At 39.8% G+C, this 27,199-nt stretch overlaps 1 protein-coding gene across 1 annotated transcript in view; it reads left to right on the top strand.

Annotated features, from left to right (window-relative positions):
* tut7 (terminal uridylyl transferase 7) overlaps positions 1-27,199 on the top strand; it is a 52,644-nt gene that overhangs the window by 17,231 nt on the left and 8,214 nt on the right. The window contains exons 12-26 of the mRNA XM_057832030.1: positions 3,526-3,703; positions 3,781-4,403; positions 8,210-8,360; positions 8,520-8,606; positions 10,645-10,745; positions 10,831-10,888; positions 10,979-11,082; positions 13,351-13,440; positions 13,517-13,630; positions 16,328-16,405; positions 16,478-16,655; positions 16,731-16,778; positions 16,869-16,960; positions 25,738-25,853; positions 25,929-26,122. Coding sequence (XP_057688013.1) covers positions 3,526-3,703; positions 3,781-4,403; positions 8,210-8,360; positions 8,520-8,606; positions 10,645-10,745; positions 10,831-10,888; positions 10,979-11,082; positions 13,351-13,440; positions 13,517-13,630; positions 16,328-16,405; positions 16,478-16,655; positions 16,731-16,778; positions 16,869-16,960; positions 25,738-25,853; positions 25,929-26,122 — 2,212 coding nt within the window. The remainder of the gene's footprint in view (positions 1-3,525; positions 3,704-3,780; positions 4,404-8,209; positions 8,361-8,519; positions 8,607-10,644; positions 10,746-10,830; positions 10,889-10,978; positions 11,083-13,350; positions 13,441-13,516; positions 13,631-16,327; positions 16,406-16,477; positions 16,656-16,730; positions 16,779-16,868; positions 16,961-25,737; positions 25,854-25,928; positions 26,123-27,199) is intronic.

The following is a 27,199-nucleotide window of genomic DNA, read 5'->3' as shown; positions in this document are numbered from 1 at the left end:
TGTTAGACACGTCCCAGAAGCGGCTCAACGCGACACACGCAAAAAGAACAGCAGAGTTTATTATTTGACGCGAGACGCGGCCCTCCTGCTTCAATACTACTAGCTAGGATCGGGCAGACTGGAAGTCACTCGTGTAAAAATACGGTGGATCCGGTCGATTTAAAACTAATATGCAATCGTAACCTACTTTTTGAGTCCATCAGATCTCTTGAGTGGTAGATGTGGGCACAGTTGACTTGTCTTTGTTGATTTACTGCTGTCTTCTCTGCTATAATAATAACCAACACGGCCCCGTGTTCAATACAAAAACCTCCTACCACAACAAAACAGGTAGAAACTATTATTCACTTAGGAGCTAAAATTATACAACATAAAATATACAATATAAATGAATACAACATCACATTTGTAAAATATAAACACATAATGAAATAAATAATAGCCCATTTAAATAAAATAAACTGAAATGAGCTAAACACCTGTAATTGAATAATGAGAATAATACACACATCCTGCTTACACAATTAAATTTATTAATTTCTGTGTGGCACTTTAACTTGAGAAAATCCACCAATAAAGCTTTAGAAAACCGTTCATAAGAAAAAAAAAGATTCATTGAGGCATTTCATTTGTAAAATACATGTTAAAATCTTTGTCATTGGGATTGCTTTTCTCTTTAGCACAGGACTTCTTTTTTCTTCTTTCTTTCAGAAAGAAAGCTGCCCAATACGCGGGGTCTGAAAGGCAAATTGTTGTTGGATTATCTTTAAATTCCCGCTACTTTTTGAGCAGAATTTTAGCTTTGTATAGGCTAATGTTCCTATTGTTGAAAGCACAATTGTGTAATAAACAACTAGCACATTTATATCTTGCATTTTGTTTTGTTACTGTACCGAAAATGAACCGAACCTCAAAACAGAGGTACGTACCGAACCGAGATTTTTGTGTAACGTTACACCCCTAATAGTCACACCTCTAATGTATTGTTATACGAAATTTCAAGGTTCGCAGTGAGTCAGCAACAGGCACACTTTTGCGAAAACGACAATGTTTATTGATTAGAAATTGCAAATAAATGAAGTTTATGGATTACAATCCCACAAAGGCAAGCAAAAAACAAGCATAACACAGAATGACCACAGCGCTTGGTCTAGATTGTCACTGATAGCGCCTAAAACCGCCACGATGCAGTTAAAAACACAATAAAATACAAGAAAACAATGGCACTAGATATATACAGTGCCTTGCAAAAGTATTCGGCCCCCTTGAATCTTGCAACCTTTCGCCACATATCAGGCTTCAAACATAAAGATATGAAATTTAATTTTTTTGTCAAGAATCAACAACAAGTGGGACACAATCGTGAAGTGGAACAACATTTATTGGATAATTTAAACTTTTTTAACAAATAAAAAACTGAAAAGTGGGGCGTGCAATATTATTCGGCCCCTTTACTCTCAGTGCAGCAAACTCACTCCAGAAGTTCAGTGAGGATCTCTGAATGATCTAATGTTGTCCTAAATGACCGATGACGATAAATAGAATCCACCTCTGTGTAATCAAGTCTCCGTATAAATGCACCTGCTCTGTGATAGTCTCAGGGTTCTGTTTAAAGTGCAGAGAGCATTATGAAAACCAAGGAACACATCAGGCAGGCTTTAAAAATCTCAAGGAGCACTGTGCAAGCCATCATATTGAAATGGAAGGAGCATCAGACCACTGCAAATCTACCAAGACCCGGCCGTCCTTCCAAACTTTCTTCTCAAACAAGGAGAAAACTGATCAGAGATGAAGCCAGGAGGCCCATGATCACTCTGGATGAACTGCAGAGATCTACAGCTGAGGTGGGAGAGTCTGTCCATAGGACAACAATCAGTCGTACACTGCACAAATCTGGCCTTTATGGAAGAGTGGCAAGAAGAAAGCCATTTCTCAAAGATATCCATAGAAAGTCTCGTTTAAAGTTTGCCACAAGCCACCTGGGAGACACACCAAACATGTGGAAGAAGGTGCTCTGGTCAGATGAAACCAAAATTGAACTTTTTGGCCACAATGCAAAACGATATGTTTGGCGTAAAAGCAACACAGCTCATCACCCTGAACACACCATCCCCACTGTCAAATATGGTGGTGGCAGGATCATGGTTTGGGCCTGCTTTTCTTCAGCAGGGACAGGGAAGATGGTTAAAATTGACGGGAAGATGGATGCAGCCAAATACAGGAACATTCTGGAAGAAAACCTGTTGGTATCTGCACAAGACCTGAGACTGGGACGGAGATTTATCTTCCAACAGGACAATGATCCAAAACATAAAGCCAAATCTACAATGGAATGGTTCAAAAATAAACGTATCCAGGTGTTAGAATGGCCAAGTCAAAGTCCAGACCTGAATCCAATGGAGAATCTGTGGAAAGAGCTGAAGACTGCTGTTCACAAACACTCTCCATCCAACCTCACTGAGCTCGAACTGTTTTGCAAGGAAGAATGGGCAAGAATCTCAGTCTCTCGATGTGCAAAACTGATAGAAACATACCCCAAGCGACTTGGAGCTGTAATTGGAGCAAAAGGTGGCGCTACAAAGTATTAACGCAAGGGGGCTGAATAATATTGCACGCCCCACTTTTCAGTTTTTTATTTGTTAAAAAAGTTTAAATTATCCAATAAATTTTGTTCCACTTCTTGATTGTGTCCCACTTGTTGTTGATTCTTGACAAAAAATTTAAATTTTATATCTTTGTTTGAAGCCTGAAATGTGGCGAAAGGTTGCAAGGTTCAAGGGGGCCGAATACTTTTGCAAGGCACTGTAGTTGTCAAAGCTAACACCCCCACGCCACAGTTAAAGCACAACGAGTTCCTTGGTATTGAATCAAGCTCCTACCTGTTGACAACGAGCGGAGAGCCATGCGCTCCAGGTCCGAGTAACCTAGGAACCAAAGCCGAGCGATTTCACGTCAATCCAACTGCAGACTCTGGCGTGGCCCGGAAATGTCCGGCTCTTATTGGCACATGTCACGTGAGAACAGAGGTGGCCAGCCCCTGCTCTCAGGAGACACACTGCCTGCCCAAAAATGGTAATCTTAACATGTTTTTGCTCAACCTCTTAAGGAGATGAGTCTCGTGTCCAAATATGATTGGTTTACTCGTTGTACTTTCATAGATAGACTGTATCAGGTATCATCGTTACCATGGCTAAAAGCTAAACAGCGTCAAAGTGACGGGCATAACCTGATAAGAAGTTGTACAGTCAGTTCAAAAGAATGTGTGCACATATTAGCAGCAAAATACACAGTTAGACTCTCAAAGGCAATTATTGTATATATGTGGATCCAGTTCGGATCACAAAAAAGGTCACAAAAGGTCACAAGTGTTTCACAAGTGTTTTTCTCCCTTCAATTGTGTAGGCCTAGTGCCCACTCATATGGCGATGCTTTGAATTTGGCTGCTTAGGCAAAGTCCGCTCACAGAGTGCTCCTCTCGTATTTTACATGACCATGTTAAAACTTTTGAATTTGTTTTCCTTTTAGGTTCCTCTGGTTTTTTCTCGACCGCACCCCCCCGTGGAGGTCGGCCTTCTCTGGGTGGAAATGCTCCGCTTTTACTCCCTGGAGTTCAACATGGCCGATAACGTCATCAGCGTACGGACCGGCGCCGTCCTATCCCGGGATGTAAAAGACTGGCCCAAGAAACGCATCGCTGTCGAGGGTGAGCTCACGTGATTCTGAATTCGGATCGTCCTCGCGTTCGCACTAATCATTTACGCCCATTTCCTTTGGCGCTAGACCCTTTTGCCGTCAAGAGGAATGTGGCGCGCACTGTGAACAGCCAGCAAATGTACGACTACATTCTCCACTGCCTCAAAACCACGTACAAGTACTTTGCGCTGCCGCTCAGGCCGCGCGCACGTGCTTGCAAGAAAGGTGCAAAAAAGGCGCTCAAAGAGGAGGCGGCGCTGTCAGAGTTGAGTCAGCTGAGCGTTCAGTCCCAAAGTCAGTGTGAAGAAAACGGCCCCCAGGATTCGGATTGCATCATAGAGGAAGAGGAGGAAATCGAGGAAGGCAGCGAGTCCGACCAGGAGAAGGAAAAGACGGACTTGGGGAAAAGCAGCTACTCCGAGGAAGAGGAGGACGAGGACGCCGGGGCGCGAGGCAGACTTCACTTGGACAGCTTAACCACGGAGGATGAGGAGATTTTCCCAGTGGACGAGATCTCGGGGGATGAGCTTTTGTCTGATGAAGAACCTCCGGATTTGGACACGCCTCTCTCAAATGAGGAAGAGGAGGAGGAGGATTTGGCACCGAGCGTCTCATCGCTTCCGCTTGAAAATACGCTCCCAGAAAATGAAAAAGAAACGCAGGCCGCGAGGATCTATAAATTCGCCAAGCAATTCTTAACCAGGAGAAAGGTAGCTTTTTTGTTGTTGTTGTTGTTTTCGCACTTTTATATTCGACGGAGTGTTTTGGTTAAAAGTCCCTGGGTTAAGGCGTACTCGCCTTACGCGATTTTGACTTTACGACGCCGGAGTCTCGTCCGCCATTTTGTCTCCAGTCGTTTTTTTGTTTGTTTGTTTGTTTTTACTCATGTAAACAGTACCATACTGTAACTCAGAGTATCTTACTTTTTACTTTACTAATATGTGTTTTGTCCTCACTAAACGTGAAGTTGTTCAGCTTGACAGACAGCAAACAAGGCAATTGTGCCTTTTGAAGCATTTTACTTGCTTCACTTTTGACAATTTATAAAGCTGTAACGCACATATGTACCGTAATTTTCACACTAGAAGGCACACCTGACTATAAGCCACCACCCACCAAATTGGGCACAAAAACGGGATTTGCTCATAAGCAGCACAGGACTAAAAGCCGCAGCTGTCTTCATTGTATTATGGGATATTTACACCAAAAGATATTAAGCAGTAACACTTTATTTGACAGCAGCATCATAAGATCAAATCAACCACCATGAAGCTTTGAACCAACAGGCTGCAAAGCATTGCTTCAAGAATCTTCATTTGGCCATTACTGTTCTCTTTGGGGAGACAATAAACCTCTGCGGCCAGCTGCTGTCAACATTGTTGTCGTCCAACATGCCTCCTAGCATGCATTGCAGCGCTACGGATGGAAATAACAATCAAAATTCATGTTCTGTGCTGACTATTTCTTCGGTTACTGTTCTAGTTGTTTCATTAAATTCTAGTCATGGAATTTGGTAACACTTTAACAGTGGCGCCATAAGACTGTTATAATACTATCATAATTATGACTTGACACTGTCATGAGCAATAATAAATGCTTATGACACATCAGTTTGTGTGATCTGGCAAATGATCTCTTTTGAATGGATGTAAAAGATCCCAGCTGGACATAAATGGAGTTAGTCACATAATTTGTTGGATGACACTTAATGACATCTACACTCATGAATGCCCATGATAATGTCACGTCATAATTATGATGGTTTTATGGCAGTCTTATAACGCCGCTGTCAAATAAAGTGTTGCCTATTAACCCAAATAAATCAACAAATAAGCCGCACTGGACTATAAGTCGCAGGATTCAAAATGAGGGGAAAAAAGTAGCGGTTTATAGTCTTAAAATTACGGTACACTTGTCTTCAGAACGTAACACATTTCAACAATAAAACACTCGACAGAAAAAAATTGGTGTTCAAACGTCCATCTAGTCTGATCAATATGTCAGTTTAGTATATTAAATTAGCCTAATTTGCCTAACAAAAGTCTGCTAGCTTAAATGTTACGAATGCTAACGTATTTACAATTCTCATAGCAAATCGCTCACACGTAACTCCACAAACGGTAGCTCTAAACTTAATTACAAATGCACAGACAAATATATATTAGCTGAAACAACTTACAGTCTAATGTGGGCCAAACCAGAGCGCAGCTGTCCTATATCCATGTCAGACGAGTCTAGGGCTGCAGATCATTTTATTAGTTGACTAATCTATCACCAAGTTGGTTTGAATAATCGAGTTATCGAATTCGGAACATTTAATGGGTTGCTGAGTACATTTTAGGAAATGTAAAACAAAGGCTAGCTAAGATTGCACTTACTAAGCATTCAACATGAATAAAAAAAATGAAATTCCCGAGTTTCTTCAGACTAGGGATGTCCCGATCCAGGTTTTTGCACTTCCAATCCGATACTGATATTGTTTTGCACTTCCGATCCGATACCGATACTGGCCGATACCGACCTATCTGAGCATGTGTTAAAGTTTAAAGTTATTTAGCTTCCTTACTTAGTTGTCAGACTCATGTTGAAAAAGGTTTTAGTACCCTTGATAACAACTAGCCAGCTGAATTAGGTGAGTTTGAATAACACACAACGGTTGGTAACAAGAAACTGACCTGTTCATTCAGTGACAAACACAAAACAATATAAATAACAAACAGAAATGGCATAGTCAGTAAAACGTGCAAATAATATTGTAAACTGTCTTAAAAAAGCAAAACACACAAACAACCTCAGTGGAAAATCCCACAAATCCCCCAAGCTTTTAATGTTTCATGCATTAGTTACAAAAATTGTATAAAAAGCCTCTCAGGTTTAAATAAACGACTATTTCAGTATCAAATTAACATTTTAAAACCGTAAATAAAATACTCAAGTCCCCATTCTGTATCAGCAGCTTTAAACTACATTCAATTCATTTAATTTTGCGAATCAACTGTTAAAGTTGTTAAAATTGGTCCCGTTATTCCATAATTTCCCTTCTGTCTACTTTCGACATGTGAAAGTTTTAAAACTGTTTTGAAGATAGATTCAAGTCAAGATTTTGCCGATTTAGGAGTATTTTAGATAAAAAGTTAATTAGGTTCGCTTGGAAGGTTCACAACAGCCTACTAGGGAAGTCTCCTGCTTTAAGATAGCGACCGTTTAGTTTTCCATACTTCAATGTTGCTAACGCAGTCGAGTCTGTCGTGTAGCATCTGGTTCTATTTACATATGATATCTATTATCTCCGGTAAAACGACGTTGACGTAGTTTGTTGCGGCTGTCGGCAGAAGTCAGGTATTCATGTGTTTTTTATCCAGCGGCATGAGTTCAGCTAAAGCCGTGAGTTGAGCATTGGCATTACCCGGGTCTAAGACAAGTTATGTTTACTTTGCGCATTGCGTCCCGAAGACCGCGCTGTGTATTAGTTCCGCTTTACTTGACATATTTCAATAATTGGAATTTGGATGTTTGTGAATTGTTCTCGAATCTTCAGCGGCCGAATCACGTGTTAGATGGTGTGTCTTTACTCACGTGAGATAATGGCTCGTCATCCAGAATGAAGTCTTCGGCAATGACTCCTGTTATTCCCTGTCGAGTGCCAGTTTGTCACGCATAGCAAAAGTTTCTGCCAGTGTTAGTTGCGTAGGACCTTTCTTTTTGTCTTCGGTTTTCTTAACATACTCCTCATATTTTTTGTGGTGGTATTTTGCTAAAAGCTTGATTAGGTTGGTTGCATTAAAACTTCTTACAGCTTTACCACTACGCTTGACTTTATTGTGGCATATGTTGCTCTCTGCCTCCTCGTCTTTGTCGTCCCTTAAGGTGAAATGATCCCACACAGCTGGCATTTTTTACCGATAAAGTCTCTTGGTAAATTGGGAGACGGTAATGTAAATGTAGTGTGTTGAAGGTCTGCCGTAAAATGCGGACCGGATTATAGGGAAACCAAAGCAAAAACTGGAATGGATTATGTTAATCGGTGCGCTGGAAAACCCGGACCGGACTTCAAAAAAAAAAAAAAAAACTGGATCGGAACTCTGGATCGAAATTTTTCCCGTGTTCCGATCTGATACCGATGCGCATTATTATGCCCATATCGGCGTCCGATCCGATCCAAATATCGGATCGGGACATCTCTACTTCAGACTATGCAGAATTGCACCTTGATTTAAAAATAAATTGAAATATCTGAGCTTAGCCTCAAACGGTATTAAAAAGATGATCGAAGTACAATAAAAGAACAATTGGCTAACTTGCATAGCAAAAGTCCGCTAGCTTAACTGCCATAATGCTAACTTTTTTTTTTTTTAAACAATGCTCTTAACAAATCATTCAAAAACATACAGTATACCTGCCATAAACATATGTGGACATTACACATTTTAGGGTCAAAACAAATCAGTTTTTCAATTATGTTTTGTCTCATTTGTTGCTTATTCTCCTACTTATCTTTGCCTTTCATCCCCAACAGTCACACATGGTTGTGTGTGGGTTGTGCAAGCGTGATGGTCACTTGAAAAAAGATTGTCCAGAGGATTTTAAGAAGGTGGAGTTGCAGCCGTTGCCCCCGATGACACCGGAGTTTCTCAGTGTGCTGGACCAAGTCTGCGAGCAGTGTTTTGGTGAGTTGCCGTCAAATTTTGAGTTCTTCTAGTCAACTGTAAGTCAGGAAATTAGAATTTGTATTTTTGTTAGGATTTTCGGAACAAATAGAACTGTGGCGTTACATTTTTGAAATGGGATTTCATTTTAAGCAGAGTGCGTGGTGTGCTTCTTTCCAGTGGATTTTGCACCAGATGACATGGAAGTGGCCATCAGAGAGTCCATCCTGCAAGATCTAGAGGTCTTCGTCAGACGACAGTTCCCTGGTGAAGTCAACCACAATCAGCGTTTTAGCTTTCCATTAGGGCTGTGGCAAAGCATTGAAAAATGTACTAAATTATAATTCCTCGTAACCTAGAAAACGTGTAAAGCCTAGTGGTAGAGAAGCCTACACGGGCCCGATTAATTTCCAAATGCAAAAACATTTCAAATTTCAAAATGTATTTTGTCCTACATTTTTTCAAGTCACATGATTTATGTTAGTTTTCCGATAATATTGGCTACATGATAATTTCTTTACATAAAAGCTATTTTAAAATATAATTGGAAATATTGGTATCGGATTTGCGCCAGTATGTTTGCTGGGTTATAAATTTACATGCTTTTGTGCATGGACTGGTCACAGTTTAGAGCAGCAGCTGTGCTTCGACTGACTTCTAGATGTCTCCAAATTAAGATGCTTGGGAGTTGTTAACTCAGGGAACGACACTAATCACTCATGCTGCGCAAATGAATTGAACAATAAATGAAGAATAATGAATTAGGAACGCATCACATACAACTAATGCATCACCAGAAAGAAATGGTCACTAAGAAAAGTATCAAATCACACAATTATAATTAAAAATCTGTGCAAAAGTCCAGCCAAATTGAGAATTGTCATTGCATTGGCATGTCCTGCGATTGCCTGCCTGTATTTGTAATGCTTATGTCGCCCCCTAGTGGCGCTTTGGGGTAACTACAGTAGTATAAATGTGATTATGGACTTTTTGGCTCGATTTATTTTGTTTGTACGGGACATTATTTTGGCACTTCAATTGAAGTCTTATTTTTCACAAAATGTTTTTATTTGGAAAACCTTGAAGATGTTATTCATTCATTCATATTTATGATTACTAAAATATCCACTGGCATGGATGTACAATACTTATAAAGCACATTTATCTACATGGTTACCAAGCACTTTACATTAGCACACATTTACACAGCAATGGTGCTGCTGCCATGCAAGGCGCTGCCAACCCGTTAGGGGGCAGATTAGGGTTCAGTGCCTTGCCCAAGGGCACGTCGACAGCGGGCAGTCGTAGCTGGGAATCAAACCGCTGACCCTTTGGTCCCAGGACAACTCAAGCAACCGGCTGCATCACAATACAATTAGCAATTAGGGCTGCAGCTATCGATTATTTTAGTAGTCGGTTAGTCGATGATCTAGCTAGTTCGAATAATCGAGTAATCGGATAAGGAACATAAACAATGTACATACCTGAGCTGAGCCATAAACGGTTTAAAAAAAAAAAAAATTTAAAATGAGGATCTAAGTACAACAAAAGAAACAATTGGCTAACAAGTCTGCTAGCTTAAATGCTAAAAAAAATTTTTTTTTTTTTCACAATACTCTTAACAAATGGTTCAAACACATATTCCCACAAAAAATGGTTAAATATACCTCTAAAATAAATTTGAAATGCATTTAAAACCATTAATTCAAACAAAAACTTATGTTGGTTTTAACAGGGAGCAGCTGGATTCAGCCATGTGAAATGAGTTATATCATATTCACTGTTGCCACTAGAGGGCAGTGTATCAATCCAGATCAATAAAACTAAATGCAAACACTTTTAAAACAAACCGTTACAACGCCATTAAATGAATACTCGAATCAGCAAAATTGAATTGGAATCTTTTTGCATATCGAATTACTCGAGTTAAGTGATTAATCGTTGCAGCACTATTAGCAATAATATGTGTGGTCCACGACCGCATAGGTCCGTATCGACTTGATATCGGTATCGGATTAGGCGCGCAAAAAATTTATAGTTTTTGGCAAAAATGTCATTGAGGAAAGAAAGGACCCAATAGTCATTGGAAGTGACCCGAAAAAGCCCCCAAATCTAAAGGAAATGATCCAGAAATGCCATAAAATCAATAAAAAAAGATCCTTAAAGGACCCGGAATGTCTCAAAATGTGGAGGAAGTAACCTGTAAGCACGCTAGGGCTGACTATGAATGCTCCTCTTTAAGTACGATTGACGACTTCTCGATCAGGTTTGTCATTCTTTTTTTTCTTTTCTTTTTTGCGGGCAGGTGCTCGGCTGCAGCTCTTTGGATCTTCCAAAAATGGTTTTGGTTTCAGGCAGAGTGACCTGGACATTTGTATGGTGCGAGAGGGCCAGGACAGCATAGATGTATGTAATGGAGTATGTGAGTGTCCGTTGAAATTAGCATCTCAAATTGCAAAAATAGAACTCTGGTTCCAATCCGTCTATTCAGGATGTGGACTGCATCAACATAATTGAGCGTCTTGCTAAACTTCTTCGGAAACACCCCGGTAAGACACACTTGGTTCCTCCAGTTTGATGTGCTAGAGTTGTTTTGTTTCTATGTCTTTGAGTGTCTCAACATCTGCTCGTCCTCCAAGATTTTAGGAACATCCTGCCAATCACGACAGCCAAAGTCCCTATTGTGAAGTTCTACCACGTACGCACTGGCCTGGAGGGAGACATCAGCCTTTACAATAGATTGGTAAGATGTTTAAAGCATGTTTTTGTTTACTAAAGTGTATTGGGAGGATTTGGTGGATTTGTGGGTCACATTCATGGTGGTTATATCTCTTATGGGTTAATATATCTCTTATGGGAAGCAGAACAGCAATAGACTTCATCCTTCCTTGTATTTTATCATCAATGATGAAGAGCTCCCATGCATCTTTTTGGTGAGACAGCGGTGGTATGCCCTCGTGGAGTCACTGACCGATTTCTGAGGATATTGTGGCTCTGTGTTCTGCCCTGGGTGGGAGGTATTTCTCTCTAGTAAGAGCCCTACCAACTCATTCTGTTGGCCATGATTTGGACACTTTCTTCTTCTGAGGACACATAAGTGGAATCTTATGAGTCAAATTGATCCTGTTCAGTTGGATTTCCAGGTGGACAACTGCCACTGCCACCTGGACAGCAGTCTGGGTCCTCATCATCAGAAATTCGGGACACTTGAGTCCAACCCCATCACTGCCTCTCCATCATCCAACATCTGTAGGACCATTTCAGCTGTAAATTTAGCACAAATCCGATTTTTTCGTGTTTTTCCAACTCGATTGAATGGGAAAAGTCGCATAAAATTGGACCATTTTCAAATTCGATCCAGGTCACTTTCGTATGTGGTAAAAATCCCATCCGGGCCAAATTTTCCAGAACGTGGATGTGGTCCGAACTGTCAAGTCCACCAAATTGGAATTCATGCAGCAATTAACATCAGCAAAGAGCAAGAGAGACAGGGTGCTACGGTAGCGGTGCAGCTGTGCATTAGCGTTAGCGCAAGCTTGAACGCGGCTTTTGGGGAAGGAGCGGGCTTGACAACAGTCATAAGAAAATAAAATGGGTTGAGAATAAGCCTGACAATGCTCGGTTTTCTCTCTGCTCCAATGCTCCTGCGCATGCGGGCGAGTTTGCTGAGCGCATCTCGGACTGCGAATTAGAGCGCAGGTGTGATACTTGAACTGGCTCAATGGACAAAGGCAGTCTGAACGGGTACGCCAAAAAAACAGATATCACAAAAAAATCGGAATTGTGCTTTAGGACCTGCGGTATGAACCTAGCCTTAGTTAGCTAGCTAGTTATGAAGTAGGTTAATTTGTTGATAAATAATAATAAAGAGTCATGAAAGACACGCACAAAATACTATATGGACATAATACTTACAGTACACATATCAGCTCTTGCTGTGTGAAATAATTTTCTTAAAGGATGTTACTTTTAACATACCTAGTCTGTGTGGTCCACGGTAAATTTATTCCTGACAGCCAAAGTTGATAATGAAAGATTCTCATTGGATTCCATAGAAAATGCATGTGGGTCATTTTTGACCCACTTATGTAAGCTTAGGGTAGTAATACAAAAACGACAATTTCTTCAAATGTATAAAAAGTTCATCAAAAATTTGATTGGCATTATATAAAAAACATGTTTTTGAGGAATACCTGGAATAGGAATTGATAACAATTTTTCATTCCGAAGATATTTCAAGAAACCAACCTCACCAGGTCATTTTTGACCCACTTATGCATCTAAGGGTTAACATTTCAAAAACAACAACAATAAAGGCTAAACAGTACAAAAGGGTTCATGTACTCACCTCTTATAGATGCACACAGGTCGTAGCAACACACTCAGGACATTTTTCAATTGAAATGCCTTAAAACTACTGCTGGACATCTGAAAGACAAGGAGCAACGAACTCTCTCTTCCCCTCTCGCTCTAAAAATTAACTAGCACACAAAAGCGCGACCGCTGAGAGTAAATCTCTCAGTTACAGGCAGCATCCATTATAACGTGCGTGCGTCCGTTAACGGTATCCGGGCGGCAGACGTGTTTTGAATTTCGTTCCGCTACGAGCGGCTGTCATAAAGTTATGAGTGAAAATCATCGTTTTTGAACCTTTATGAATCGTAATCGAATCGTCACGTGTTGAATCGCGATGCATAATAATCGATTTTTTGGAACTCCTCTACTTCCTGTACATTTTTGATCATTTTCTTGTTGATTTTGGGGCATTTGCTGGCAACTTCCTGTTCATTGGTCACTTTCTGTTGATTTTTGGGCATTTCCAGGTTGCTCCCTGTTGATTTAGCGTCAACTCCAGTTGGTTTCGGGGCGGTTTTGGGTCACTCCTTTGTTTGTTCATTGGCTGCAATTGACGGCGCTAGTGCACAATCTCTGGTTTTACGTCACCAACCTCAAAATAAAGCATGTGATTCTGTAGTTACAATATGAATTCGATTTTCAATTTCACCCACAGGCTCTACACAACACCCGCCTGCTAGCATTATACGCCGCTATTGACAGGAGAGTGAAGATCCTCTGTTATGTCATGAAGGTGTTTGCCAAGGTCTGTACGCTAAACCACATGAGCCGTTGATAAGATTTGCTGCTTTTTGCCTAATCGCGGTAATTTTTTATTCTAGATGTGCGACATCGGGGACGCGTCACGTGGCAGTCTCTCATCTTACGCTTACACCCTCATGGTTCTCTTCTTCCTCCAGCAGAGGGAGCCACCTCTCATACCTGTGCTTCAGGAGGTACGCATGAACTGCTAGCGGTGCGTTGACTTGGCGGGAGAGATGAGCATTCATTACTAGTCTTCCCAGTTCAAATGGACTGGCGTTTATAATAATAAATGGGTTGTTTGTACTATTTCCAAATGTTTTGAAGGTATCATTCACCGCACCAGTTGGGTGGGGCAGTGATGGAATTGAAGCTGTGTTCGCCTCCTTATAATTTTAAATTTCATTAGGGGTGCACGATATCAATTTTTTTTAAACCGATATCGATAACTTCCTGCTCCTCAAAGCTGATACCGATATCGATAACTGATAATAAATATAATTTTTTAAATGTATAACACCTGGAGGTTTAACAAAAAAAACAAAAAAACTAGTGGTGGATTCAACATAGATTTGCCTTTGATCTCACCAGATTTTTCATAATGACATGAACAAAACAGTGCGTTTCACTTCTGCACTGCACGGCAGCCAGCTAAGAATGAATGCACTTCCATAAACCACAAGGCTTGGTCTTTTCTTGCTTTTATGGGAAGACACTCGTCCTAATATTTTGAAAGTACAACAGAAAAATACACATATTCAATACTCAATATACAACAAACTGCAAAATACACTTATACACACAACTAATATATGTATAGCATAGCACACTAGCTTGAGCTACGAAAGCATTGGCTGGCTTCTATAATACAATACTTATGGAGTTCTGTACATATGACACTTCACCACAGAAGTAAACATATATAGTAAACATAAAATACTTAAATATATTTCCGAGGCGGAAACGTAACAGAAAGCATTCACGACTGTCAATGCTACCGCTAGACACCGCAATGTGTAAGTCAGGGGTCCCCAAGCTTTTTCCTGTGAGGGCCACATAACTTTTCCCTTCTCTAATGAGGGGCCGGGGTCAGTTTGTAACAGAACAGGTGTGACGATTGCAGGATTGCCTAAATGTAAAAATTAGGGCTGTCAAACAATTAAAATTTTTAATCAAGTTAATTACAGCTTAAAAATTAATTAATCGTAATTAATCGCAATTCAAACCATCTCTAAAATATGCCGTATTTTTCTGTAAATTATTGTTGGAATGGAAAGATAAAACACAAGATGGATATATACATTCAACATACAGTACATAAGTACTGTATTTGTTTATTATAACAATAAATCAACAAGATGGAATTAACATTATTAACATTCTGTTAAAGCGATCCATGGATAGAAAGACTTGTAGTTCTTAAAAGATAAATGTTCGCACAAGTTATAGAAATTTCATTATTTAAACCCCTCTTAATGTTTTTGTTTGAATATAATTTGTAAAATTTTCAATCAAAAAATAAACTAGTAGCCCTCCATTGTTGATGTCAATAATTACACAATGCTCATGGGTGCTTATGACAATAAAATCAGTCGCACCCAAGCGCCAGCAGAGGGCGACAAAACACACAAAAAACACAAATAACAAGTTGACATTGCACTGTGCTGTCATTTTAATCTGTTCGAGCCGGGCATGTGCGTTAATCGCGTCAAATATTTTAAAGTGATTAATTTAAAAAAATTAATTACCTTCCGTTAACGCGATAATTTTGACAGCCCTAGTAAAAAAAATTTGTTTTTCAGAAAGCCACAATCAAATAACCCTTTCTGAATTCTTCATGGAACTAAAGTAAATAAAATAAAAATAATAATATAATATAACGTAATGTAATAGTAATAACACTATTAATTAAATAGATAATAACCAAATAACCCTCTCTGGTTTCTTCACAGAAAAAAGCCAGGAAATAAATAACACTATTGAAATAAAAATGAATAAAATTTTTCGGCCCATGGGCCATAGTTTGGGAACCCCTGGTGTAAGTGATTGAACCAAACTACTTTAACAAAAAATAGATGCAGTGAATTATTCTGACCAGCAGGTGGGAGCAATGGCCCGCAAATGGTCAACCGATTTCCCATACTAGTGTGTAAAATGTAAAGCCAGAACAGTATATATTATCGGTCCTATTATAAATGTTATTGGAAGTATCGGGATGACGTCATAATTCCTATTATCAGACCAATAATTATCGTGCACCAGTAAATTTCATATTGTTTTATTTTTACACCACGTGCTTGTGTTTTGTGGTGATTTATCGCACACCTACTGGACTGTCTCAGAAAATTAGAATACACAATATTCTAATTTTCTGAGACAGTCCTGTATATTGTTCTATGTAAAGGACGTCAGCCAAGGTCGGCCCCCCACATTTTTACCACGCCAAATCTGGTCCCCTTTGCAAAAAGTTTGGACACCCCTGCTTTAAATGGTGGATTAATGTACAGGACTGTCTCAGAAAATTAGAATATTGTGTATTCTAATTTTCTGAGACAGTCCAGTAGTTTATTGGTATAGGGACACCTATAGGCCGTTTTGCATCATTGATTTAAGAAACTATTAAACAATTTATCGCATTTTAATGGGTGCTTTATTAGTATGTATTGTCACTGCATTTATGGTTGAATTGTTTTTTTTTTTTTTTTTTAATTGACAATAACAACGCATATCTGCAACAGTTTATGACAATAAAACGCTCACTAAAATTTCTTATTGAAAAAGGCCAGTATTTAATTTACTATCACTTTAGGGTTAAGTGCAACATTTTATGTTGATGTTTGAAACACCACACGCTGATTCAAAATGGCTTAACGTCCACCTCTGATTTTCAGATTTACGATGGTGATGAGAAGCCTACCGTGTTAGTAGATGGCTGGAACGTGTATTTCTTCGATGATTTAAAATCACTGGTCAGTATCGCGTGTGCAATGCATTGTGTGCACCTCTTTCCTGGCTAATTATTCAGCTATACGCAATGGCAGCCCAGTCGGTGGCCGCATTACGGCGAGAATACGGAGACGGTGGGGGAACTGTGGCTCGGCCTCCTGCGCTTCTACACGGAGGATTTTGACTTTAAAGAGCACGTGGTGTGTACTCGTCAGAAAGCTCGTCTCACCACTTTCAATAAGCAGTGGACATCCAAATATATTGTCATTGAAGGTCAGTGTGAGCTCTTTGGAATATTTTTGTTTGTTTGTAAAATAATGTGACTTGATTACTCTTCTGGCACGACAGATCCATTTGACCTCAATCACAACCTCGGTGCTGGAGTGTCCAGGAAAAGTAAGAATCTTTTTTGAGGGGGGGATATTCAGTTTTTGTTATATTGTAATGATCAGTTCAGACTTTTGTTGTTTATTTTGATTGTTACAGTGACTATTTTCATCATGAAGGCCTTCATCAATGGTCGAACCGTGTTTGGTACCCCAGTGAAGGCGTTTCCTCCTGAGTACTCCAGTCAAATGGTTTGTTTTCACTGTTTGAATATCATAGTCTTCATCCTGTGGTGGTATTTCATTATCAGTGATAAAAATGGCATGTTTGTATGGCGTTATATTTGTGCCACTATTCTGAGCACGTAATGATAGATTTCGAGCACAGAAAAAAATATTATGAATGTAACATATATAAAAAAGCAAAAGAAACTGACTTGGGCGGGAGAAGGATGACTTCTTTGGAAACAAAAGGAATAGAACAATAATATAACTAGGCCTGCAAGCAGGGTCAGGGTGGTGGCAGATCGTCCGCCTCTCATCATCTAATGAGAACCTACCAATCCTGAAACTTGCCTCTTTTTGGGGGATTAAAAACGTTGACAAACCGAGGAGAAGAAACCCCTATTGAAGAGGGTCCTACAAAATAGGGGGCGCTATTGAACTGTGTAGCCACGCCCTCATACAAAACCAAAATCAATCTTCTAATTGGGCCAATTTGACCAAGTGTGCCAAATTTCGTGGCTCTGCAACAGAATAGTATCTTGTCTCGTATTTATCCGATCGACTTTATTACTCTAACACGGCCAATATAAAATCATTAGCACTTATACCATAATTTAAGGAAAACACGCAGAATATAGGGCATAAGACAGGGGTGTCCAAACTTTTTGCAAAGGGGGCCAGATTTGGTGTGGTAAAAATGTGAGGGGCCGACCTTGGCTGACGTCCTTTACGTAGAACAATATATTTAAGCAAATTTTAGCAAGCCATTCTGTGTGTCACATTTGCTTTATTACCGTATCGGCCCGAATATAAGACGGCCCTGATTATAAGACGACCCCCTCTTTTACAAGACTCAAGTTTGAAAAAAGACTTTTTGAACACCAAATTAATTTTTATACAGAAAATAATTACAGTACATCTAAAACAAACGATTATAACCAGGGGTGCACATAATTTTTTTGCCCAGGTTCTCAGAGGAGGACCTGGAGATGTGACTTGGTCCTCATTGAGCTTGAGAGCCGACCCGCCTGATGCGATAAATTTATGACAAGCTTTACTTAGAGCCAATTAACTTTAATTCATTATATTAACAATTAATGCTTGATTAACATCAACTGGCACAACAAAATTGCTATTTCTTTGAAGTGAAATGTAAAGAAATAAAAAGCACCAATTCAAAATAAAGGGCATTATGCGGCTCCCACATTAACTCCAAGCCTTTTTAAAAGTGGGATGTCCTCCTCATAAGACCTCATTGAACGTGCATGTTTAGCTTTGTAAAATGCGAGCAAAAACACGTTTGTCAGTGCATGTCACTGTTCATTACCTTTATTCCGCCACTTGTCCATAGGGCGAGTGGGGTCCTGTTTGACATCGATAGTTTGCTTAATTGCCACATGCTCTCTGTTTTTTTCGTGCTTTTCAAAGTTTGGATGGCTGAAATTCTTTGACCCTACATAAAATGCGCTGCTCTTCTCGGCGACATTGGGATTCTCACGGCACATTTTGTACCGCATTTCCGTGCGAGCATCATTTGCTTCTAGCCATGGTACCTCCTGTAGCCAATTTTCAGCAAAAGTCTTTTTTTTCGGTAGCTCCGGTGACGTCTCTGTCGTCTGTCTTTTGACGGGGGTGGGGGAACACGGAAGTAATTACTCAGTGTGGCCTGCCTCTTCGACATTTTGAGAAGTTATTTTCTCGTGGCCGCCGCAAATACAGTTGAAATAGAGGGCTAATTTGAATGGTGATCCCTCTGTGGGTGTGTGGTGTAAAGCCGGCGACGCTATGGAGTTGTGACTCCGGTTAGAGAATCGACGGAGGATGTTCAGGATCAATTCCTTTTATTGATGATGAATTGGAGAATGCAATTCACTTTGAGCTGTGTTGTGGTTTCTGAAAATACAGGATAACCATATAAATGTCAGAAAAATAATATAGCCTATAAAAGATACTGTATAAATGTATATCTAAATTAACAGGAAAAACATTAAATATAAATGTAATACACTGCTTTTGTAATGAATAAAATGCTAATTATTAACAATAATGATCATACACATTAAGCAGGAAAGTAAACAACAATATTGATATACGAATTGGCAACAACAAAACTCTTAGCCTTCACAATGTAGCCAAAAGGGCTACCGATTAGCATTAGCGCTTAGCGGCTAGCGCTCGGCGGCTAGCTCTCGGCGGCTAGCGGTTAGCTCGTGGCGCCTAACAAATGCAATGGGCCCCAAACAGGTAAGTCAACTGCCAAAGTATTTTACACTATACCCACCTCTCTCATTCACACACAACATTCAGATGGCAAACAAGCAGGACGGCAGCTTTAGAACGTACTGCACGCCGTGAAAGGAGGAGAGAAGTAACTTGTGCACACGGCAGTCAAGGGAGGAGAGAAAGTAACTCGTGCGCTTCAATGAAGGGAGGAGAGAAAGTGAATCATGCGCGCTTCGCTTTCTTAAATGGCCAGCGCAGCAACAATTAAACGGAAGCACACACACTCACAATGGGGCTTTCCTACAACAGTGGTCAGTAGAGGTGTGCAAAATTTCCGATTCTTAGATTATTCGCGATTCGGCCGTGGAAGATTCGAGAACGATTCACAAACATCCAAATTCCGATTATTGAAATATGCCAAGTAAAGCGGAAGTACAACACACTCAGCGCGCCGCGCGGTCAATGAGCAACGGAGCGAGAGTAGCTAAACATCATGCTTCTCATTACCCGGCCCCTCGGGTAATGCCAATGCTCAACTCACGGCTCTAGCTCAACTCATGCCACGAGATAAAAAGACACAACAACATACCTGAAGCTGCTACAAAAGTACGTCATCCACATAATGTTACGGTAGATATCATTTATATAAGACTAGATGCACTACGGTAGCGGTAGCGTTTGCAGCATATCTACAAAAAGCTAGATGCAGACGTAGTAAACGGCCGCCATCTTAAAGCAGTACACTTCTCTGCAAGGAAGTTGTAGCGAACCTTCCAAGCAAACCTAATTAACTTTTTATCTAAAATACTCCTAAATCGGTAAAATATTGACTTGAATCTATCTTTAAAATAGTTTTAAAACTTTCACATGTCGAAAGTTGACAAAAGGGAAATTATGGATTAACGGGAGCAATTTTAACAACTTTAACGGTTGATTCACAACATTAAATTAATTGAATGTAGTTTAAAGCTGCTGATACAGAATGGGGACTGGAGTTTTTTATTTACTGTTATTTTTGTATATTTGTTTACTACTATATGTTAACTTGATACTGAAATAGTAGTTTGGTTTAGCCTGAGAGTATTTTTGAACAATTTTGGAACTAATGTACAAAACATTAAAAAAAAAAAAAAAAAAAAAAATGGGGTGGGGGGGTGGGGGGGTGCATCTGTAATCGTTTTAGAATCGAATCGGACCATCTGAATCGTAATCGTAATCGAATCGTTAGGTGCCCAAAGATTCCCAGCTCTAGTGGTCAGCCATCGGTACGCAAAAGCGTATGGAAGCCGTTGAGGGCCAGCGCGTTTGTCTACGTCCAGTACGCATGCGCGCATGCGGACCACTTATGTGCACCCCTGATTATAACAATATATTTGAGAGAAAAAGCATGTTATTTTGCATCATTCAAATCTTAATATCTGAACATTTAAATATGTAAACTTAAGTGCAATTACATTCGTAAATGAATGGCTTCTGGTTTTTGAAATGTAAAGAAAGCAATCTATTGTGATAAAACAACAAAATAGCAATAACTGCATTAACCATCAAAGTGAAGTCTAACTAACTGTAGTCTTGAAACAAATCTGAATAAGGAAAAACATTGCAATAAAATAATGCTAACTGGTTAAACTTGAGAGTAGCTGAGATCTGTCATGACAGAACATCTCTTCAATGATATCTGGCGCCATCTAGGGTCGTGAATGGGGCGAGTAGCTGAGATCTGTCATGACAGAACATCGCTTCAATGATATCCGGCGCCATCTAGCGTCGTGAATGGGTATAATGTCTAGACCGCGAATATAAGATGACCCCCTCTTTTTCAGTTTTATTTCAATGCAAAACAAAACACTGTCTTATATTCGGGCCAATACGGTATTTTTTGAATTAATAATTTCAACAATCTTGCAACTAGCCTTTGTGGCATTCTCTTTCGACTGTCGGGCTCTTGTGAAATACTGCTGCTGTAAAATTAAACTAGCTTCAATTTCTCGCTACGTACCTTCCCTGTAATCTTGTCTTACATGCCAACGTGTCTTGTTTGGTAATATTGCCTCACATTGAACTCTTTAAAAACAGCGACTGTCTCTTTGCAAATGAGGCAGGCACAGTTGTTGCATATTTTAGTGAAGTAATCGTCCAATTTCTACCTATTCTTTAAGCGTCGGCCGTCGCAGTCAACTTTTTTATTGTTGATTGTCGCCATTTTAGAAAATTGGGAGTAACGGGTCACACGGGGTACTGTTGCTTAGAGTGCTGCTGCCTTTTAGTGGGTAAATGAGGAGCAGCATTTAGTGTGTAAGCTACTTCATGTGCTGGTAGCAGTACTGCCAACCAATTTATTAAGTCTGTGTGCGGGCCAGACGTTATTGATTTCATGACAGAGGCTGGGGGCCGGATGAAATTTGACCACGGGCCGCATTTGGTCCCCGGGCCGGACTTTGGACACGTCTGGCATAAGAGATAAATGACGCCTTCTTATCACGGAAGCCCAGCGTGTGCGTCATGCAACTGACTGAGCAAGATTGACGCTGACGAGGCAAGACATCTACAAGCCCACGTCTGCACCACCAACTCTCGCAATCAGCAGCAATCATACAGCACATAGAGACCCAGGCGAGGAGGCAAACTGGATCCAGGGTCACCATATCACAAGTCAACCAAAGCTTCGCAAGAAAAATGACAACAATTAATTAAACATTCAGTCTTTCAAAGGCTCTGGTGAGGCGGGCTGTGGTCCAAAAGAAGGGTGTGATAACGCCGCCAGGTCTGTCATTTCACATGTACCGTATTTTTCGGACTACAAGTCGCACCTGAGTATAAGTCGCACCAGCCATAAAATGCCCAACAAAGAGAAAAAAAACATATATAAGTCGCACCGGAGTATAAGTCGCATTTTTGGGGGAAATTTACTTGATAAAATCCAACACATAGAACAGATATATCATCTTGAAAGGCAATTTAATATAAAAATACAATAGAGAACAACATGCTGAATAAATGTACAGTGCATGAACAACGAAATGAGAATATACTGTCCTTACCAGGACGCTACGGCTCGGTCCCGGCTATACAGCAAACTCCCAAATGACGATGCTGGACGTCCGTATAATGTGCTGAATCAATTTGGTGCTTGATACCAAACAGGTTCGCATCAACGTAAAGAAATGATAATTAGGTGCTCTTAGAGCAGTGACATTAAAGGGTTAGCATGCGTTCACTAGCATTAGCAAATCGTTCAAACAACCACACAACTGGCTCTAAGTGTCCGATCGCGAGTGGAAAACACACAACAACAACAGAAAAGATGATACACACAGGCTTTGCCTCTGTAGAGATATTTTGAAAGCATAAACAATGAACGTAGGTTCGCAGCCGTGTCTCTCTCTCGCTAACTCGCCCACTCACTCACACCTACGTAGCTGTCCGTCTTCTTCTGGCGTGTGAGAGCTCTTTTTCACGTAAACAAGTGCGAGTGCGCCCCCACGTGGGCGTGAAAGCGCCACAAACTAAAAGCATGCATTTCAATTAGGGCTGTCAAACGATTAAAATTTTTAATCGAGTTAATTACAGCTTAAAAATTAATTGTAATTAATCGCAATTCAAACCATCTATAAAATATGCCATATTTTTCTGTAAATTATTTATATATATTCTGTAAAATAAATTGTTGGAATGGAACGATAAGACACAAGATGGATATATACATTCAACATACGGTACATAAGGACTGTAGTGGGCATTTCACTCTACTGTCATTTAAATCTGTATGCTGTCCTCACTCCGAAGCGTCTACTTTTTCCAAAGCTAGACAGCTAGTGAACGACGCCTTAATAATTAGACTTCTTCCTTTTTCATCTGATTTATTAATAAAATGGCCTCAAACCATTGTCCTCTTTAGACCGTCGTAAAACTACAAAATAAAAGTACACAAGCATTGCATTAGCAACAACGTTAGCCTAGCACGCTATACAGGTTCACTAAACATAAACAAAAAGCGTCTCATACAAAAAATATAACATTTCGCTTACTAACATAATATGTACATTCTTTACAACAACCATACTTATGGACAAATCTTGTCCAAGGATCATATAAGCACAACATTATCAGCCCGAGACGTCGTGCAGCCATAATGAAGAAAAAAAAAGAGGAAAATAATAAACCATGTCACAAAGCGACCACAAGAGTTCGCTGTTGGACAGCACAAAAAGCCTTGTTACCAAAAGGCAGAATACTTTCTGAGCGGGACTTGTGCGTTAATTGCGTCAAATATTTTAACGTGATTAATTTAAAAAATTAATTACCGCGAGTTAACGCGATAATTTTGACAGCCCTAATTTCAATATAAAAAAAAGTCAATAAAACAATTGAACACACATTGCAAAAGGCTGAACGCGAACGTGGCGATAGCTATTGAGTTATTCAGATAACTATAGCATAAAGAACATGCTAAAAAGTTTACCAAACCATCAGTGTCACTCCAAAACACCACAGTAACATGTGAGATGATAACATAATGTGTTAATAATTTCACACATAAGATAAGTCGCACCCCCAGCCAAAATATGAAAAAAAAACGCGACTTATTGTCCGAAAAATACGGTAGTTCTTTATACATGTGATATCCACCGTAGCATTATGTGGACGTAGCTTGTAGCGCCTGTCGGCAGCAGTCGGGTATTATTGTTTTTTTAATTTAGCGGCATGAGTTGAGCCAGAGCCTTGAGTTGAGCATTATCATTACCGGTGTAATGACAAGCATGATGTTTACTCTCTGTCTGTTCCTCATCGCGTCCCGAAGACCGCACTGACTGTGTTTTAGTTTGGCTTAACTTGGCATATTTCAATAATCGAAATTTGGATATGTGTATCTTTCTTGAATCATTCACGGCCGGATAGCGAATAAGCTAAGAATCGGAATTTTCGCACACCTCTAGTGTTTGGACCCCTCTGCTTCAAAAAAAGCTTAATATTTTTCCTCAGGTACCTGAACACATGTCTTAAGGCTTACCTGGTGCAGGTTTGTGGTCAATTGTGTTTTTTTCTCCTTGGAGGATGAGCCTGTCCAGTAGAAAAAGGGCGTTTCCTGTTCTCAGCAGGGGGCGCCATGCCTTAAATATGGGTAATATTTAAATGCAATCGTGTTCAAGCTGGGATACCTCACATACCTGCCAGATATGAAAAAGACAACCTTGGATCATGGAGTGATTAGTCATTTACTGAATGTTGCGGTTTGCCCAAAAAATGGCCGACTTTGACACCCTGCCCAGGTCAGGCCCGTGAATGGAAACAAACCTTTTTGATGACCTAAGATGTCATATGCATCATGAACAGCCACTGCTCTGCCAAGTTCTGACTGTTCAAAATTTGTGGTGAGACAAAATGGCAACGGTCTTTTTTACTTTCCTTTTTGGACCCCTTCATTTCAAGGAAACCTCAATATTTTTCATCAGGCACCTGAACACATCTTAAGATTCCCCTGATGGAGATTTGAGGTCAATTGATTCTTTTCCCTTGGAGGAGGCGCCTTTCTAGTAAAATAAAGGGCGTTCCTGTTTCCAGCAGAGGGCGCCAGGCCTATCCTTTATCCATGTCAGACATCTGAGTCTGCTTCTCAGTCATACAAGGCGACAGTCCAGCCTGGCCCAACGCTGCCACCAGAGGGCAGTGTATCCTCCATCATTAAACAAAATACAATACAGTACTTTCAAACAGTTATTTTAAGATTTAGGGGGGAATTAAGAGGTACTTAAAGGGTTAATTCCAATTTATATGGAAATTCTGGTTACGTCATTGGCATAAGAACGGTACTTGTTTGTAACCCGGGGATTACCTGTATTTGTAAATGTCTTATTTGATTCGTTAGAAGTATAGAAATCATTGAAATGAACAAAAACCTAAAACAAGCAGCCTAAAGATTAGGGCGATCAAAATGATCGCGTTAACGGGCGGTAATTAATTATTTTAATTAATCACGTTAAAATATTTGACGCAATTAACGCACATGCCCCGCTCAAACATTAAAATGACAGCACAGTGAAATGTGTACTTGTTTTGTTTTTCTGAGTTTTGTCGCCCTCTGCTGGCGCTTGGGTGCGACTGATTTTATAGTCTTAAGCACCCATGAGCATTGTGTAAGTAATTATTGGCATCAACAATGGCGGGCTTCTAGTTTATTTTACGATTGAAAATTTTACAAATTTTATTAAAACGAAAACATGAAGAGGGGCTTTAATATAAAATTTCTATAACTTATACTAACATTTATCTTTTAAGAACTATAAGTCTTTCTATCCATGGATCGCTTTAACAGAATGTTAATAATGTTAATGCCATATTGTTGATTTATTGTTATAATAAACAAATGCAATACTTATGTACCATATGTTGAATGTATATATCCATCTTGTGTCTCATCTTTCCATTCCAACAATAATTTACAGAAAAATATGGCATATTTTATAGATGGTTTGAATTGCGATTAATTTTTAAGCTGTAATTATTAAAATTTTTAATCGTTTGACACCCCTACTAAAGACACTTTTTTTAGTACCTTGACGATCAATTTACGTGTTCGACAGGAGTACTTCTTTGACCCCCAAGTGCTCACCGAGGGAGAGCTGGCCCCCAACGACCGCTGCTGCCGCATCTGCGGGAAAATTGGTCACTTTATGAAAGACTGCCCCATGCGCAGGAAGTAAGCGGCCACCGGCGCGTGCCCCGCAATTGAATAGACCGACGCGCTTACGCGGTTTTTTTTGCCGTCACGCAGGTCCAGGCAAAGGCACGACTCTGACAGAAGGCCGGACGGCACGCGCGAGCGACCGGACGCGTTAGAAGAGCTGCCGTCCAGGCATAAAAGCGAACACTGGAGGAGGCGGGAGGCGGCGGAACCGCGCTGCTGCTTCCTGTGTGGATCCAGCAATCACATCAAGAAGGACTGTCAGCTCTACAGAGGACCTGCAGGTCTAATTTGACTCCGCGCTTTCATTAAATGTTTTTTTTTTTTTTTTTATTGAATAATACAACAACAACAATTCACATATACAAGACAGACGTATCAGCAACAGCAACAACAGAATGCATATATAAACATAAAATAGTGATTCAAAGTACAATGCGCCGTGTGTTTATTTTATCGATTATTTTAGTAGTCGTTTAATTGATGAACTAGCTGAAAAAATAAAATACCCGAGTTGAGCCTCAAATGTTATAACAAAAAAAAAAGAGGATCTATGTACGACAAAAGAACAATTAGCTAACTTACAGAGCAAAAGTCCGCTAGCTTGAATGCTATAAAATGCTTTTTTTTTTTTTTTTTTAAACAATGGTCTTAACAAAAAGTTCAAACAATATTCCCACAAAAAACTGGCTAAATATATCTTTACAAAATTACGAATGCATTTAAAAACATTAGCTCAAACAAAAGCTTATGTTGGTCTTAACAGGGAGCAGTTGGATTCATCCATGGAAATTGAGGCAGACCAGAGGGCAGTGTATCCACCCTAATCAATAAAACTAAACGCAAACACTTTCAAAATAAACCATTACAACTGCACTTTAATTAAACGAATACTCGAACCAATAAAATTTAATTCGAATATTTTTTCTAATCGAATATTCGAGTTAATCGATTAATCGTTGCAGCACTATATTGTAGTACAATGAAATAGCGGATATGAATACAATAACTTTAGAGATCAATCTTTTAGACCATCTAGATCTAATAAATAACAACATTAAATGGCAAATATTACACTGTACTTACCATTAATGCTGAGAGGAGTCGGACGAGACACTGTTATGCGACTTAAAAAAATAAAATAAAATAAAAAACTGGAGAAAAAACAGCTAATGAGACACGTGTCGTAAAGTTGAAATCACGTGAGTTGGGTATATTGTAACCCGGGGACTACCTATATGATACTTTTGGACTTTTTGGATAGTTATTTTGAAATTTACTAGAAGGGTTATATCTGACTTATGTGGAAATTCGGTTACGTCACCAACGCAGGAACGGAACTCGTTCGTAACCCTGGGACT

The sequence above is a fragment of the Corythoichthys intestinalis genome, chromosome 3 (genome assembly GCF_030265065.1).
Source record: "Corythoichthys intestinalis isolate RoL2023-P3 chromosome 3, ASM3026506v1, whole genome shotgun sequence".
NCBI lineage: Eukaryota > Metazoa > Chordata > Actinopteri > Syngnathiformes > Syngnathidae > Corythoichthys > Corythoichthys intestinalis.
The sequence above is the reverse complement of the archived record's forward strand: the minus strand, read 5'-3'. Positions and strand labels throughout refer to the sequence as shown.